At 43.1% G+C, this 17,468-nt stretch overlaps 1 protein-coding gene across 1 annotated transcript in view; it reads left to right on the top strand.

Moving 5' to 3' along the window:
* The window catches only part of LOC145353877 (microtubule-associated protein RP/EB family member 1-like), a 50,247-nt gene that overhangs the window by 12,296 nt on the left and 20,483 nt on the right, over positions 1-17,468 (top strand). The window contains exon 2 of the mRNA XM_080204796.1: positions 16,645-16,777. Coding sequence (XP_080060922.1) covers positions 16,657-16,777 — 121 coding nt within the window. The 5' untranslated portion in view covers positions 16,645-16,656. The remainder of the gene's footprint in view (positions 1-16,644; positions 16,778-17,468) is intronic.

Raw genomic sequence — 17,468 nt, 5'->3', positions numbered from 1 at the left:
GTTCGATTCCTGGCCTGGGTCACTGTCTGTGTGGAGTTTGTGCATTCTCCTTGTGTCTGCGTGGGTTTCCTCTGGGTGCTCTGGTTTTCTCTCTCAGTCCAAAGGTTAGGTTGATTGGCCATGCTAAAATTGCCACTTAGTGTCTTGAGATGCGTAGGTTAGAGGGATTAGTGGCTAAAATATGTATGGATATCGGGGTAGGGCTTGGGTGGGATTGTGGTCGGTGCAGACTCGATGGGTCAAGTGGCCTCCTGTACATATTCAGGGCATGAGTTTTGAGCTCTGATAAAGAATTGTATTAATGTTCCTGTAACTCTTTGGACAGATATGGTTCTCGGGGGTGGGAGCAAATCATTGGTTTTATTGCAGGCTGGGGTTTTCACTCAGCACCTTACTGCATCCTTGTGGAGGTGCTGCCAATAAAATATCCAGCTTGAGTTATTCATACAGCAACATGCCCAGCCATCTAGGCTTAATATTTCCCCACAGTACTTTGTCAGCAACGCTACTATCTACTTCTCGTTTCCAGGTCCACTTAATCGTCAGCACCTCATTTTTGATGTATTAGCATTCAGCAATTATTTTTGCCTCGACTTTAGTCGGGGTGGCCTGAGGTAACTTTAACAACCTGCAACTAGAAAAAACCTATGTCCTTGGAGTCCTCTGGACTATTGAAAAAGTTGTTGGGTAACCAGTAGGGTCAGCTGTCTACAGTGCCATTTGGTTCCTGGAGTTTGAATGGTCATAGATCAGGTTACTATGCAGTCAGGGAAAATGTTAGCTACTTTTTCTTGCAGCTGTTCTGTCTCCCTGGCCTTGAATGGCTTCTCTGAGACTACTGAGGATGTTATCACTTTTGATACCGCCAGGTCATTGCCAAGGAGCAGGTTGACCCCATTCACAGGCAAACTTGGAGTGACTCTTGCAATCACTAGTTCTATACGAATCCCTACAATGCAGAAGGTCATTCAGCCATCGAGCCTGCAATGTCAACAGTTCTAACCTGGCCTCATCCCGTAGCCCCATGTATCTACCCTGCTAGTCCTCCTGACACACAGAGGCAATTTAGCATGGCCAGTCAACCATACATCTTTGGACTGTGGGAGGAAACTGGAGCATTTGGAGGGAACCCACGCAAATACAAAGAGAACGTGCAAACTCCACAGTGACCCAAGGCCGGGATCAAACCCTTGTCCCTGGCGCTGTGAAGCAATAGAGTTACCATGCCACTCTGATGTAAATTGCACTCCAGGTGCATCTAGCATTAAGGGATGGGCATGTACCCTCCTTCAATACATTTTACTTTGGCATTGACGGCACTCTTTGGTGAAAGATCGTACTTTTTCCCACCAGTAGAGTTTGGTTGGCCCATAGGCTTAGACTCCTTGTTCTGGGAAAATGTGACTTCAGTGAATTCCACAAGGAGAATTATTTCACAAACGTTTTCATAGGAGCCCTCAATTTTATTTCTGACAGTATCCCTTTGGCATGAACTGGTATGCATGAGCCGTTTTTGCTGCCTCATAGCTTGTTGAACATTCTTTAGGTTGGGGCCAGTGTTGGGCTGACCACTTTAACTGCTATACTAGCCTTTCAAAAGAAATCCAAATCCTCCACATTATACTTGGAGACTAAATGAGGAAACTTAAATAAATACCTTGGTCCTCAAAACTGAGTTAGGAGTGGTACCCTCACCAGGGATGTCTTCAGTGGGCGCAGTGTGATATTCTTCTCTCAGCTCGAGCTGTTTTAATTTTTATTTTTAATTTCTCCCATCTCTTTCCTGAAATTCTCTTTCCTTCTCCTCCATCCCTCTCCCTCTCACCATCCAGTTGCAGCCCACCCACTCTCCTGCTACAAGAAATAAAATAAAAATTCAGCATCAAGTATTCTGCCTTCACACAGTCATTAAGGCGCGCGCACACACCCGGACACATCTTGAAGTGTAACTTGTGATCGTTGTGGCTGTTGTAGGTTAACTGGTTTCTTGAATGTGGTCATTTTTCCTTTATTTTTGGACTGTGAGTATCACCAACACTTATTGCCCAACTGCAACCCACGTAGTGTTAACAAACAGCTCCTGGATTTTGACCCCTCAAGAGGGAAGAAAAGGCGATATGTTTTCCAGTCAGGATGGCGAGTGACTTGGAAGGGATCTTCCAGGTGGTAGCGTTCCTACCTGTCTGCTGTCCTTATCCTTCTGGATGGTAGTGGTTGCAGGTTTTTGGAAGGTGGTGTCTAAGGAACTTTTGAGTTTTGCAGTGCATCTTGTAAATGGTACACACTGCTGCTATTGCGCCAATGTTGGAGGAAATGAATGTTTGTGGATGGGTACCAATCAAGCAGCTGTTTTATTCTGGGTGGTGTCGAGCTTCTTGAGAGCTGCACTCCTCATCCAGGCTGGTGGAGAGTATTCCATCATGCTCTTAATGTGCTTTGCAAATGATGAACAGGCTTTGGGAAGTCAGAAGATGAATTACTCACCATAAAACCCCAAGCCTCTGACCTGCTTTTGAAGCCAAAATATTAACATGGCTAGTTCAGTTCAGTTTCTGGTAACAGTAAACCCCAGGATGTTATATAGCGATAGTAATGTTGTAGAATGTCAAAGGGTGATGATTAGATTCTCCCTTCTTGGAGATTAACGTTGCCTAGCACTTGTAAGGTGTGAATGTTACTTGCAACTTGTCCAAATCTGGATACTGTCCATGTTTTGCTGTATTTGGACATGGATAGCTTCAGATGAAGACTTTGCAGTTATTAAGAGATCTTGGTTTGCTGGTAGGTTCTTGTTTGAGTTGGCATCCCATCCAGGCAATGTGCTTTTTCCAGGAGAAAGAGAACTCAACTCATTTCCTTTACTGAAGACTTTTTGCATACTGTCTGTGTCATTTGCAATCTCTTTCTAGTGGCTGGGCAGCCTTGACTTGAAATACTTCACCCATTGTGTACTCCAAGAGATTTTGGTTGCGCCTGCCAATAGTACCTTGTGTTTCAATATCCAGTACTTTGCATTTTTAATATATCCTCCTTCAATAATAATGAATTTTGGTGGGTGGCTGGATCATAGGAAATGTCTCTCCCTACACTCCTCAGTAATTTCACCTTCACCTTGGAATGTGACCTTGCATTTTTAAGATGTTTGCTGTTTTTGTTCAAATTTCAGTCAGGTGAAATTGAAACTCCACATTTTAAAAAAAATATGGAGCATTGGGTTATGTAATATGGGATGAGTATTCAGCATGGCCCTTCTTGAAAGTTCAAATTATTCCTTATACCTAATTTATAAATTTATTTGCATTTAATAGAATTAAAAGTAATTACAAACATTCAGAAGGAATGCTTCTCTAAAGTAATGGAAGACCATATTCCAGACTGAATGGCCTTAGTATAATCACGCTACTTTTGAAATGTACTGATGTAATCTGAATACAAGTCATACTGACCATTAGGCCATCATGTCTGAACTGGGTCTTTGTGGACAATTTTGGCAGTTCATAATTGCCATTTGATTGTGATAGAATCCTTGAATGTGTCAGAATTATTATTTTATATTTGTTAAATTGCAACTAAACACCAAAACTGCAGTCTTCAGTTTTGTTGAAACTGCCACTGAACTTCCTAATTCACTTGACTTTCAGTAACAATTGAGTGATGCACAGGTGCTTAATTGTACACATTGTTCTTTTGTGATAGTTTTAGGTGCTCTGCAGTGTCGGCAATAGTTTGTGTGACTGTGGTTGATAAGCATTCAGTCATGTGCCTTTTGAACTATCTTCATTGCCACTGTTTTGTTGTGTAAGCTTCAGAAATCCTCTAGTGTGGAGATTTTGATGTTCATGGATGTATAGAGAATCAGTGATCAAAAAGTGAGAAATAAACCATTAAGTCATATATGTAGGAAGGGAATAGTGACTGAGAAATCAAACAGCTAGGTTTGAAGCACAAGTTCATCTTAAAAGATATGATGTAGTAAAACGGACCATTATAGTGACCTGGGTATAATTAGGAGTTAAATATTCCGTGTTGTAGGTAATTCACAAGGAAAGCAGGAAAGGAATAACAATGTTGACCAGACTGAATCACGATGTGGAGATGTCGGCATTGGATTGGGATGGGCACAGTAAGAAGCCTCGACACCTGAGGACTAGATAGGGTACACTCACCTGAGGAAGGAGCAGCGCTCCAAATGCTCATGCTTCCAAATAAGTCCATTGGACTGAATCACGATGTGGTGATGCCGGACCTGGACTGGGGTAAGCACAGTAAGAAGTCTCAACACCAGGTTGAAGTCCAGTAGGTTTTTTTGGTAGCACAGGCCACAAGCTTTCATCACGTGAGTGGGACTTCTGTTCACAAACAGGGATATAAAGACGCAAACTCAATTTACAAAATAATGGTTGGAATGGTGAGTCTTTATGGGTAATCAAGTTTTAAAGGTACAGACAAATGTGAGTGGAGAGAGGGTTAAGCACAGGTTAAAGAGATATGTATTGTCTCCAGCCAGGCCACTTAGTGAGACTTTGCAAGTCCAGGCAAATCGTGGAGATTACAGAGAGTGTGACATGAACCCAAGATCCTGGTTGAGGCCGTACTCGTGCAGAACTTGGCTATCAGTCTCTGCACTGTTGTGTGTCATGAGGGCTGTCTTGGAGAATGCTTACCTGAAGATCAGAAGCTAAATGCCGGTGACCGCTGAAGTGTTCCCCAACAGGAAGAGAACAGTCTTGCCTGGTGATTGTCGAGCGGTGTTCATTCATCTGTTGTCATAGCGCCTGCATGGTCTCCCCAGTCTACCATGCCTCGGGACATCCTTTCTTGTAATGTAACAGGTAGACAACATTGGCTGAGTTGCAAGTGATGTACCGTGTACCTTGTGGATGGTGTTCTCACGAGAGATGATGGCATCCATTGTCAATGATCTGGCATGTCTTGCAGAGGTTGCTGTGGCAGGGTTGTGTGGTATCATGCTCACTGTTCTCCTGAAGGCTGGGTAGTTTGCTGTGGACAGTGGTCTGTTTGAGGTTGTGTGGTTGTTTGAAGGCAAGAAGTGGGGGTGTGGGGATGGCCACGACGAGATGTTTGTCTTCATTGATGACATGTTGAAGGCTCCAGAGAAGATGTCGTAGCTTCTCTGCCCCGGGCAAGTACTGGACGACGAAGGGTACTCTGTCTGTGTCCTGTGTTTGTCTTCTGACGCTGAAAGATGCCCTCAAGAACAGGATATGGTGCTCAAATCTTCGATTGACAGTTCCGACGCGCCACAGCGAGAAACAGCACCGACCTCCTCAGAAGACAAATGCAGGATAAGACAGACAAGGTACCCTTCGTTGTCCAGTACCTCCCTGGAGTGGAGAAGCTACAACATCTGCGGAGCTTTCAACATGTCATCAATGAAGACAAACATCTCGCCAAGGCCATCCCCACACCCCACTTCTTGCCTTCAAACAACCGCACAACCTCAAACAAACCATTGGGTAGTTTGCGGACAGTCTTCAGGGAAATGGTGATCACGACACCACACAACCCTGCCATAGCACCTCTGCAAGACATGCCGGATCATTGATACAGATACCATCATCTCTCGTGAGGACACCATCCACCAGGTACATGGTACACACGCTTGCAACTCGGCCAACATTGTCTACCTGATGCGTTGCAGGAAAGGATGTCCCAAGGCATGGTACGTTGGGGAAACCATGCAGATGCTGTGGTAATGGATGAATGAACATCGCTCAACAATCACCCGGGCAAGAGCGTTCACTTCCTGTTGGGGTACGCTTCAGTGATCATGGGCATTTGGCTTCTGATCTTCGGGTAAGCGTTCTCCAAGACGGTCTTCACGACAATGCAGAGTTGCTGAGCAGAGACTGACAGCCAAGTTCTGCACACATGAGGACAGCCTCAACCAGGATCTTGGGTTCATGTCGCTATGTGTAACCCCCACAACTTGCCTAGGCTTGCAAAATCTCACTAACTGTCCTGGCTGGAGATAATTGTACATTGCTTAACCCTCTCTCCACTGACGTCTGTACCTTTTTAAGACTTGATCACCTGTAAATACTTGCATTCCATCATTATTTTGTAAATTGAGTTTGTCTTTATATGCCCTACTTGTGAATAGAACTCCCACTCACATGATGAAGGGGCAGTGCTCAGAAAGTTTGTGGCTTGTGATACCAAATAAACCTGTTGGACTTTAACCTGGTGTTGTGAGACTTCTGACTGAATTACAGCAATAGAAAGGATTAACATCAATAAGGGGAAATCAGGCAGTGGAAACAGTGCAGGGAGAACTCGAACAGTAAAGAATGCAGGAATCCAGTGATGATGCATTATGCAATTGTGTTACTATGGAGAACAGGAAAGCATGTATTTAAAATTTCATGGGATATGGGCATCTCTGGTTAGGACAGCATTTGTTGCTCGTTCTTAATAGAGAGAGAGAGAGGAGTAAGCATCTTGCAGAACCAGGATTTTAAAGGGATGAGCAATAAATGAGTGAACCGTGGTGAGCTGTTCCATATTACTACATCATATCCTTATGATGAATTTATGCTTCAAATTGTTTAATTTCTCAGGCATTTGAGGGGTGAGTACACACTGAGGTATTTAAAATAATATTTGATTTTAAATACAAAACTGGTACACCATGGGTCCACAAACAAGATAAGAGTATTAAATTAAGAAAGGTGTGTGTGAATTTTTTTAAAATGGAAATCTAGCAGACTAAGATAACTAAAGAGAATAAATGATACAAAGACAGTATTAAGATGAATAATTGAACATGAGCAAAAACTTGAGGTATTTTAAAACTAGCTGTAAATGTTTTATTAAATTGAAGAGGCATGCGGTCAGAGGTAATGTAGAACAGTTGAAGTATTTTGGAAACTGCAGAGTTGTTAAATGAATACTCTTGTTTTCAAAAAATTTTTTAAAATGGTATTGGGGAAAATAACATCTTAGGATAGCTAAATTCCAAGCTCCTGAAAATTTGCATGCTATTGTATTGAAAGAAACATGGGAAAATTGCAGGTGTATTTCTGATAACCTTTTTCTCTAGATTCCAGGATAGTGACCATTGGATTGGAAGTTACAAATGTCACTCCATTGTTTAAAACTGGAGGGAGAAACATGGAATATAGGCATAGAAAATAGGAGTGGGCACTCGACCCTTTTGAGCCTGCTCCGCCATTCAGTATGGTCATGGTTGGTCATCCAACTCGAATAGTCACGTCCTGCATTCCCCCAAATCTTTGGTCCCTTTTTGTCCCAACAGCGATATCTAACTCCTTGAAAAACATTCGTACGTCAGCCCGGTCACCTTGGGAATCAATCTGGTTCACTTTTGCTGCACTCCCTCTGTATCAAGAATATCCTTCCTCAGATGAGGAGACAAAAATTGCGCACAATCCAGGTGTGGCCTCACCAAGGTGCTATATAATTGCACCAAGACATCCGTGCCTGTACATGAATCCTCTCGTTATGAAGGCCAACATACAATTTGCGCCTTTATTGCCTGCTGCACCTGTATGCTTACCTTCTGGTGTACACCCAGGTCTTGTTGAGCATCTCTCTCTCACCTCCCCCTGGCCCCTCAATTTATAGCCAGTCACATAATCTGCCTTCCTATTTTTGTCACAAAAATGGACAACCTCATATTTATCCACATACTATATCAGCCATGCATTTGCCCACTCGCTCAGCTTCTCCAAATCGTACTGATCAGGGTCACAGTGAAAACAACTTGAACAAGTATAAGCTGATCAGTGATTTTGCATAGATTTATGATGTGTAGGTCATGTACGACTAATCCAACTAAATTTCTTAGTGCATTAACTGCAGTTGATGCCATGTGTCTGAAAGTGTTTTCTATATAAACTTCCAGAAGGCATGGGATAAGTTCTGCACACAGAGGCAACTGAGGTGGTATGTTCAGTAAAATACCTAATTGGTATATGAGGTGCTGTTCCTCCAGTTTACGTTGGACTTCACTGGAACGTTGCAAAAGGCCAAGGACAGACATGTGGAAAGGAGAGGCGGGTGAAGTGTCCTTGGCCTTTTGCAACATTCCAGTGAAGCTCAGCGTACACTGAAGAGACAGTACCTCATCTTCCAATTGAGCACTTTACAGCCTTCCGGATTGAACATTAAGTTCAACAATGTCAGAACATGAACTTTCTCCTGAACCTCCATTCTATTTCCAAGTATTTTGTTTAATTTCTTTAATCTTATTCAACTATTTTCGTTACAACATTTTTGTTTTTCCACTACTAAAATCTCGCTTTCTGTCGCATTCCTACACTCAACACCTTTGCTCTGCCATTTACATATTCCGGTCTCTTAATGGACACTGCACTATTCTCAGCCTTTATCATCACTATTTGCGTTCCCTTTACCTGTCAATGCCATTGCTATCAATTTCAGCCCTCCTCAACCTCGCATAGAAATATTGTCCAATTTTCCTTGTCTTCAGCTTTGGCAAAGGATCATCCTGACTCAAAACATTGGCTCTGTTCTTTCTCCAAAGATGCTGTCAGCCCTGCTGAGATTTTCCAACATTTTCTGTTTTTGCTCAGATCCACGTATCCACAGTATTTTACTCTTAAAATCGGAGCTAGGCCATTTATATGCAGAGGACTGGTTGTCAAATAGGAGGCAGAGAGTGGGGGTCAATGGGTGCTATTCAGATTGGCGGATGGTGACTAGTGGAGTGCCCCAGGGGTCGGTGCTGGGGCCTCAGCTATTTACCATTTATATAGATGATCTGGAGGAGGGAACCGAGTGTAGGGTGTCAAAATTTGCTGATGACACCAAAATTGGTGGAAAGGCAAATTGTGTGGAGGGTGGGGAGAGTCTACAGAAGGATCTAGATAGGCTGGGTGAATGGGCCAGGAAATGGCAAATGGAATTTAATGTTGGCAAGTGCGAGGTGGTCCACTTTGGTAGGAATAATGGTAGGAAGGATTATTACTTACGTGGAGAAAAACTGCAGCAGGTGACGGTGCAGAGGGACCTCGGGGTCCTTGTGCATGAGTCGCAAAAACCCAGCTTGCAGGTGGTCAGGAAGGCGAATGGGATGCTGGCTTTCATCGCAAGGGGGATTGAATATAAAAGTAGGGAGGTCTTGCTGCGGCTGTATAGGGCATTGGTGAGGCCGCAGCTGGAGTACTGTGTGCAGTTTTGGGCGCCGTACTTACGCAAGGATATTTTGGCCTTGGAGGGAGTGCAGAGGAGGTTTACTAGGCTGATGCCGGAGTTGAGGGGGTTGAGCTATGAGGAGAGGCTGAATAAATTAGGCTTGTACTCGTTAGAGTTTAGAAGAATGAGGGGAGATCTCATTGAGACGTATAAGATGATGAATGAGATGGATAGGATAGAGGTGGAGAGACTCTTCCTGCTCAGAAAGGATAGTAGGACTAGGGGGCACAGCCTCAAGATAAAGGGGGGGGGTGGGTTTAGAACAGAGTTGAGGAGGAACTTCTTCACTCAAAGGGTGGTGAATCTCTGGAATTCTCTGCCCGTTGAAGTGGTGGAGGCTACCTCGCTAAATATTTTTAAGACGCGGGTTGATGGGTTTTTGATAAGCGAGGGGATTAAGGGTTATGGGGAGAGGGCGGGAATGTGGAACTGAGCCACGACAGATCAGCCATGATCTTATTGAATGGCGGGGCAGGCTCGAAGGGCTAGTTGGCCTACTCCTGCTCCTATTTCTTGTGTTCTTATATAAGGATTATGAAACGTGAAATTTTTCCCCTCTAGTACACTGGATGCAGAGTCACTTGAAATGGTCATACTGAGATCAGCAGATCTTTCTTGGATAAAGTTATCGAGAGATAGAGGGTGAGGTATAGATGAAATTGAATGGTAAAACAGACTTGAATGATAGAACTGGTTGAAGGATCCACTCTGTTCAGGTTTCCAAAAATAGTTTTTCCTCTGAACGTTCTTTAGGCCAAGTTTGTTAGGTTCACTTGATGGGTGTCTTGTCTGGCTTTCTCTTATTGGAATGAAAGTTTTCTGTGTGACTTGTCCACCTCGTTGCTCCTGCGCACTTGCAGCATTACAAAATAATGGCCTATTACAGGAGCAGAGTATTTATAGAAGTAATTGACTGTCACAAACATTTTTATATTTGACTACTATTGACAGAACAGCGGTCAGAACCAATTTCAAAGTTCAGAATAACAATTTGGTAAGAATGATGACATAAGTTACACCTTATGACTTTAACAGAAGTTCTGAATTTTTCTATTGTGTGAAAAAGTAGTTTGCACAAGATGTGCACTTTTTAATTCTTCCTTCCAACGTTCCCTTTTTCATAGAATCTACAGTGCAGAAGGAGGCCATTTGGCTCATTGAGTCTGCGCTGACAACAATCCCCATGACCTATCCCCATAATCCCACATAATTACACTCCTAATCCCCCTGACACTAAGGGGCAATTTATCGTAATTAATCTAACCCACGTTATTTTGAAGTGTGAGACGAAACTGGAACATCTGGAGGAAACCCACGTAGACACAGGGAGGACATGCAAACTTTACATACGGTGATCCGAGGTCAGAATCTAACCTTTGTCCCTGGTGCTGAGAGGCAACGGTGCTAACCACTCTGCCACCGTGCCACCCTCTTTGTGTATTGTAAAATGTCTTTCATTAGTGTGGAATTCACATGTTGGAGGAATGTATGACGAGTGTTTGTTCAATAATACTCTTATGTGCAGCAATATAAGTGGCATCTGTCACTATGTGATGGTCAAATTCTATGATAAACCAATTATGTGTAGTCAATATCTGCAGCCAGACCACTGGAAAATAAGTGAGAATGTTATCCTACATTTTCTTTCCTATCCTGCTGATCATAACATGAAAATATTGACCCAGAGCTGGATGTCAATGCATTGCATCTATTCGAATAGTTTGAATTCTGTAGTTTAAAATCCTATTCAGATGCATAGACTTTAGTATTGAAATTAATCAGTGTTGGAGCAGCTGTATGCACGTTTAGGAAAATTTATGATTAATCTGTGATACTATAGTAACAATTGCTGGAAATTTTAAAGCTTTTTTTTATTCCCTGTAAACTTAGAGTTAAAGACTCCTTCTAGTGTACTAATATACGTAATGTTAATTGTCCACTAGTAATAACCTATCAACACTGACTCCCCTACCATCAAGATGATCCTGAGGGTCACCATTGATCAGATATGTACTTGGATCAGCTATATGAGTACTGTGGCTGGAAGAGCAGGTCAAGTGGTGCCTACCTCACTGCCTACCACCATCTACAAATACAAGTCAAAAATATGCAATGCCTCCCTGCATGTCTGGATGAGTGCATCAACAAAAATGCTTGAGGCTTGGCCCCATTTGATTAACTCAATAGAAGCACTGTGCACCTTCCAACATCTCCCAAACCCACAGCCGCTACTAGGTAGAAGAAGCAGAGCAGCAGATACATGGGAGCACCACCACCTGTGATTTCCTCACGAAACCATATACCATCTTGACTTGAACAACAACATAGTCCCTTTATCGTCACTATGTTAAAATCCTAAATCCTCTCCCTAACTGCACTGTGGGTATATTTAGGATTGCAGTGGTTCAAGAAAATGACACGCCACTACATTCTCGAGGGCAGTTAGGAACAATGGCAAATGCTGGTGTTACCATTGACACTCACACCAGGAAACCCACGCAGACATGGGGATCCATGAAAACAGATTGCTAAATTTTAGCAATATCAGTAAGAAAGGTATTCAGTCAGTCAGGCTAATAGACTGTAGAACTAGAATATAAATAAACTTTTTTGTTGCAACTATGCAAAGTACTGTTTAGATCATTTTTGGAGGACTGGACACCATATCTTAAAAAGGCCATTAGCCTTGGCAGGAGTGTTGCGCAGTTTAGCCACAATATTCCTAGGGCTCATTAATGAGAAGAGTTTATAAATAAACTTTTCAGGAATGTAGGTTACGGGTGAATTTTTTTTAATGCCTTTTAAATTGATAGCATAAAGAGAGAAAAACATTTTCTGGTGTGGAGTTTTTTTGGCAAGGAAATATATACAAATCAGAGTGAAGCCATTCAGGAGAGATGTTAGGAAACAGTCATATAAAGGTGATCTCGTACGAAGATGTAGATGCTCGCTGAATTGACAATTTGACATCAGACGTTGATCAGATTTTGTCAGGGGCATAAATGGAAATGGAGCCAATGTTGGTTAAGAACATAAGAAAGAACATAAGAAATAGGAGCAGGAGTAGGCCATCTAGCCCTTCGAGCCTGCCCCGCCATTCAATAAGATCATGGCTGATCTGTCGCTGCTCAGTTCCACTTTCCCGCTTTCTCCCCATAACCCTTAATCCCCTCTCTTATCAAAAACCCATCAACCTGCGTCTTAAAAATATTTAGCGAGGCAGCCTCCACCACTTCAATGGGCAGAGAATTCCAGAGATTCACCACCCTTTGAGTGAAGAAGTTCCTCCTCAACTCTGTTCTAAACCGCCCCCTTTTATCTTGAGGCTGTGCCCCCTAGTCCTACTGTCTTTTTTGAGCGGGAAGAGTCTCTCCACCTCTATCCTATCCATCCCATTCATCATCTTATACATCTCAATGAGATCTCCCCTCATTCTTCTAAACTCTAACGAGTACAAGCCCAGTTTATTCAGCCTCTCCTCATAGCTCAACCCCCTCAACTCCGGTATCAGCCTAGTAAACCTCCGCTGCACTCCCTCCAAGGCCAAAATATCTTTGCGCAGGTGCGGCGCCCAAAACTGCACACAGTACTCCAGCTGCGGCCTCACCAATGCCCTATACAGCTGCAGCAAGACCTCCTACTTTTATATTCAATCCCCCTCGCTATGAAGGCCAGCATCCCATTCGCCTTCCTGACCACCCGCTGCACCTGCAAGCTGGGTTTTTGCGACTCATGCACAAGGACCCCGAGGTCCCTCTGCACCGTCGCCTGCTGCAGTTTTTCGCCCCGTAAGTAATAGTCCTTCCTACCATTCTTCCTACCAAAGCGGACCACCTCACACTTGCCAACATTAAATTCCATTTGCCATTTCCTGGCCCATTCGCCCAGCCTATCTAGATTCTTCTGCAGACTCTCCACACCCTCCGCACAATTTGCCATTCCCCCAATCTTGGTGTCATCAGCAAATTTCGACACCCTACACTCGGTTCCCTCCTCCAGGTTTTCCAATCATCCGGCACTTCCCCGGAATCCAGCGACGTCTGGAAAATAACCACCAAGGCATCCACTATCACCTCCGCCATTTCTTTCAGAACCTTCGGATGCATTCCATCCGGTCCTGGGGACTTGTCCACAATCAGCCCCTCCAGTCTGTCGAGCACCGCCTCTCTAGTAACAGTAATGTCATTAAGACCCTCCAGTCCTACCACCTTTCCATCGCTAACACCCGGCAAATTATTCACGTCCTCCTCCGTGAAGACAAACAAAAAAGTTATTCAAGACCTTAGCCATATCCTCATCCCCTACCACTAGGTCCCCTTTCTCATCCTCTAAAGGACCAACATTCACCCTAGCCAGCCTCTTCCTTTTTATATATTTATAAAAACTCTTGCTATCCTTTTTTATATTAAGCGCTAGCCCAGCTTCATAGTTTCTCCTACCCTTTATCAACTTCTTTGTCAATCTTTGTTGACATTTAAACCTCTCCCAATCCTCATCTCGCCCACTACTCTTAGCTACTCTAAATTCCTCCGATTTTAATTTAACACTTTCCTTCACCTCCTTCGTTATCCACGGCTGATTACCTCTCTTCCTACTGTCTTTTTTGACCATCGGAATAAATTTCCGCTGAGCACCAAGAAAGATCTCCTTAAAGATCCTCCACTGCTCCTCAGCAGACCCTCCCTCCAACGCGCTCCCCCAGTCCACATTTGCCAATTCTTCTCTCATCCTACCGTACTCCCCTCTATTCAAACAGAGGACGCGTGTCCGGGAACCCACTTTCTCCTCCTCCATCTGCACCAGAAACTCCACCATACAATGATCACTCTCCCCAAGAGGATCCTTCACCACAAGGTCCCTAATTCTACCCGCCTCATTACATAGCACCAGATCCAAGATAGCTCGCTCCCTTGTCGGCTCCAACACACACTGTTCGAGGAAACTATCCCGGCAGCATTCCAAGAACTCTTCCTCGAGCCCCCCGCGTCCAACATGGGTCGACCAATCAATATGCAGATTGAAATCCCCCATAACTACGGCCATCCCATTCCTGCACGCCGCACTTATTTGCGCGTTAAGAGCCCGCCCCACCTCCAGATCATTATTCGGGGGCCTATAGACGACACCCACCAGCGTCTTCCTCCCTTTGCTGTTCCTAATCTCCACCCACAACGATTCCACCCTCTGCTCCTTGGCTCCAATATCATCCCTTGCTACCACCGTGATGCTATCCTTAATCAGCAGAGCTATGCCCCCCGCTTTTCCCTCCTGCCTATCCTTCCTAAACACTTGATAGCCCTGTACATTCAGCTCCCAGTCCCTGTCACCCTGCAGCCACGTCTCTGTAATGGCCACCAGATCGTATCCATTTGTGTCGATCTGCGCCACCAGCTCATCCACTTTATTCCAAATGCTTTGTGCATTCAGTGGTTGGAGTTCGATACAGATTAGCTATGATCTCAAGTGGCGGAACAGGCTCGGAGCTGAATGACTTACTGCTACTGTTCTGTGCTCTTAATAGGTGTTCAAAATTATGATAGTTTGCATAAGAACCAGGGAGAGATTACTGATCTGATATGTACTTCCAGAGAGTGGTGAAAGCAAATTCAATAGCAACATTCAAACAAAAATTGGAGATATCCATTTGCAGAGCAAAGGAAAAGACTAGGGGAGTGGGGTTAATTGATTAAGTCTTTCTGAGAATGACCATCTTTTGTGTTGTATGACTCTATGAAAATAACTAAAAAGATTTATCTTTGGCCTGTTGGCCTTTATTCTAATGGGTCATTATTCCTAGTTTAGCTCAATTTACTGTGTAACTGTTTATTATTGTTATTTATTACAAATCATTTATAAAATTTGGAATTAAAAAGTCAGTAGATCAGGCAACATTGTGGTTTAGCGTCACTAAACTAAGATGTCCAGGCATAGAGTACTAATAAAACGTTCTGTGTTAACATTCACATGATTTGTTGATGTTGAAAATTCACTTGCACTGAACTAAAGTTAAAAGAAAACAGAACTTTTCTCCGTTAGTCCTCCCAGCTGTTGCAACTTTTGTATACCAGATTTTTATGTTGGAGAAATGGGTTCTAGTTCATGGGGCACTGGAGAAAGTGGGAACTGTACCATTGGGATGTTCTACACACAAATCATGCCATGGCTAAATGTTCTTGCTAAACAAGGGAAGTAGGGAGGGTTTGTTGGCAGAAGGGATCAAATGAAGGTGTTAAATCAAGGAACAGACAAGGTGAAAGAGGAAAAGTACTACAGGAAATGAGAAACAGACCATAGCAGAAAAGGATTGAGAGTACAAATCAAACAGTAAATCAGTGGATGAGACTAGAGCTTATATAAACCATAAGGATGAAACTAAAACTTCTAGCTGAGTGCACATAGCATTCAAAACAAAGCAAATGAACTGAGAACGCAGACAGAAATAAGTAAGTGCAGTTTGGTAGCCATTACAGAGATATGACTGCAGGATTGAAATCTGAATATTGACGGGTACAGGATACTTGGGGGGTGAATGTGGAAAGGATGTTTCCTCGTGGGAGAACCTAGAACTAGAGGTCCCTGTTTTAAAAATAAGTTTTTAAAAAAGCGATGAGGCAAAACCTTTCCACTGAGGGTCATGAGCCTTTGGAACTCTCTTCCTGAAAAGATTGTAGAAGCAGAGCCTCTGAATATTTTGAATGCAGAAGTGGATAGACTCTTGATAAGCAAGGGGTGATGGGTTATCAGGGATAGGTGGAGATTACTGTTAGATCAACTGTGATCTTATTAAATGGAACTGTGGGCTTGAAGGTCTGAATGCCTCCTTGTTCTTGTGTATGAGTACTACTGGACACAGGAACCCACAGTTCAGAATGTCCTAAATTTGGATATAAAGGCAATCTGAAAGCTAACCTCGGAGCTTGCAAATTAGCTCCCACTAATATATGGAGGAAAATCTACCAAATCCAAATATCTCTGTCATGATTTTTGACATTTGTAGAAGTGTGTCAAGAACAATTGTGCACACTGAAATGCTAATCCTTCTATACATCCCACACTGATAGTTATACAACTCGTGAGACAAGATCAACTTAGACTCAAAACCATTTTTTTGACTGAACTCTCGTCCATCGAAGCAGTGGGAGAATCTATCAACCATCATTGCAGAATCTTATAATCTACAGTACTTAAAGTGAGAATCATAGGCTACATGGTGGAAGTTGCAAGTGCTTTTGTTTTTGTTTCATGTTGCCAATTTGAGGGGGAAACATCTTTTAATTTCAAACCTTAAGCCTGGGCTCTATGTTAACGTGTTCACATATTCGACAGGGCACTCTTGTCTCTTCAGTCCACAACACTGCTGTACATTACACTTTTTGTAAGGCTGAAAAATGCTTTTTTCATAGTTTTCCTGTGCATTGTTTAAAGCTTCAGTTACTTTTCCAGGATTAAAAGAAAATGGCAGTGAACGTTTATTCTACATCGGTGACCAGCGACAATCTAAGTCGGCATGAGATGCTAGCATGGATTAACGATTCTCTTCAATTGAGTTATACAAAGATTGAACAGCTGTGTTCAGGTAACTACAATATGATATTGGAGTAATGAATGTATTGTATATTTTATGTGCCATGAAAGGATATACATACGTTCATGAAAGGATCCAAATTTGGAGTATGGGTACAAGGAAAACATCCAGCACCAAAATAATTGTCCTCTACAATTGTATTGATCTTTCTACATTTGTTCCCTCTCTTGTCTCACTTGCTGGCCAAATTTGAGAACTGCTGTGCTTTCAAGATTTTGAAGGCTGGGTGTTTCGAATTCAGTGGAGCACATTTATATCTGGTCTTTGAGGCCTAGGGTGGTTGAAAACTCAGACCACTTGTCATGCGTTGTCTTGTCCTTCGTGTTCATCAAGAGGGCCGAAGGTGGCCTGACGTGACAAATCATTGATACTTTGGGTTGCCGAGAGATAGGGATAGTTTTCTTTGCTCAATGTGCAAGAGTGATGTCAATATCTTCGGCCTGTTGGCCCTTATTCTAATGTGTCGTTATTCTTAATTTAGCTCAATTTACTGTGTTTATCTGGGTTAGTTGGAGGGTGTGTTGAGTGGGGGAGTAGGTCATCCTACCCCAAGATCTCCCCTTTTGGGGGCATCTGGGCTACTCTGAGACTTGGTTCCCCTGGAAATGTAGTATCCTGTTGGCTGCGGAGCCTAAGTGCTTTGGTCCAGTGTTGTTGGAGTCTTTCTTCAGCTGCAGCTTAG

Source organism: Carcharhinus amblyrhynchos, chromosome 16 (genome assembly GCF_965287045.1).
Source record: "Carcharhinus amblyrhynchos chromosome 16, sCarAmb.v2.hapA, whole genome shotgun sequence".
Lineage (NCBI taxonomy): Eukaryota > Metazoa > Chordata > Chondrichthyes > Carcharhiniformes > Carcharhinidae > Carcharhinus > Carcharhinus amblyrhynchos.
Note: the sequence above shows the minus strand (reverse complement) of the source record. Positions and strands in the feature narration are given on the sequence as shown.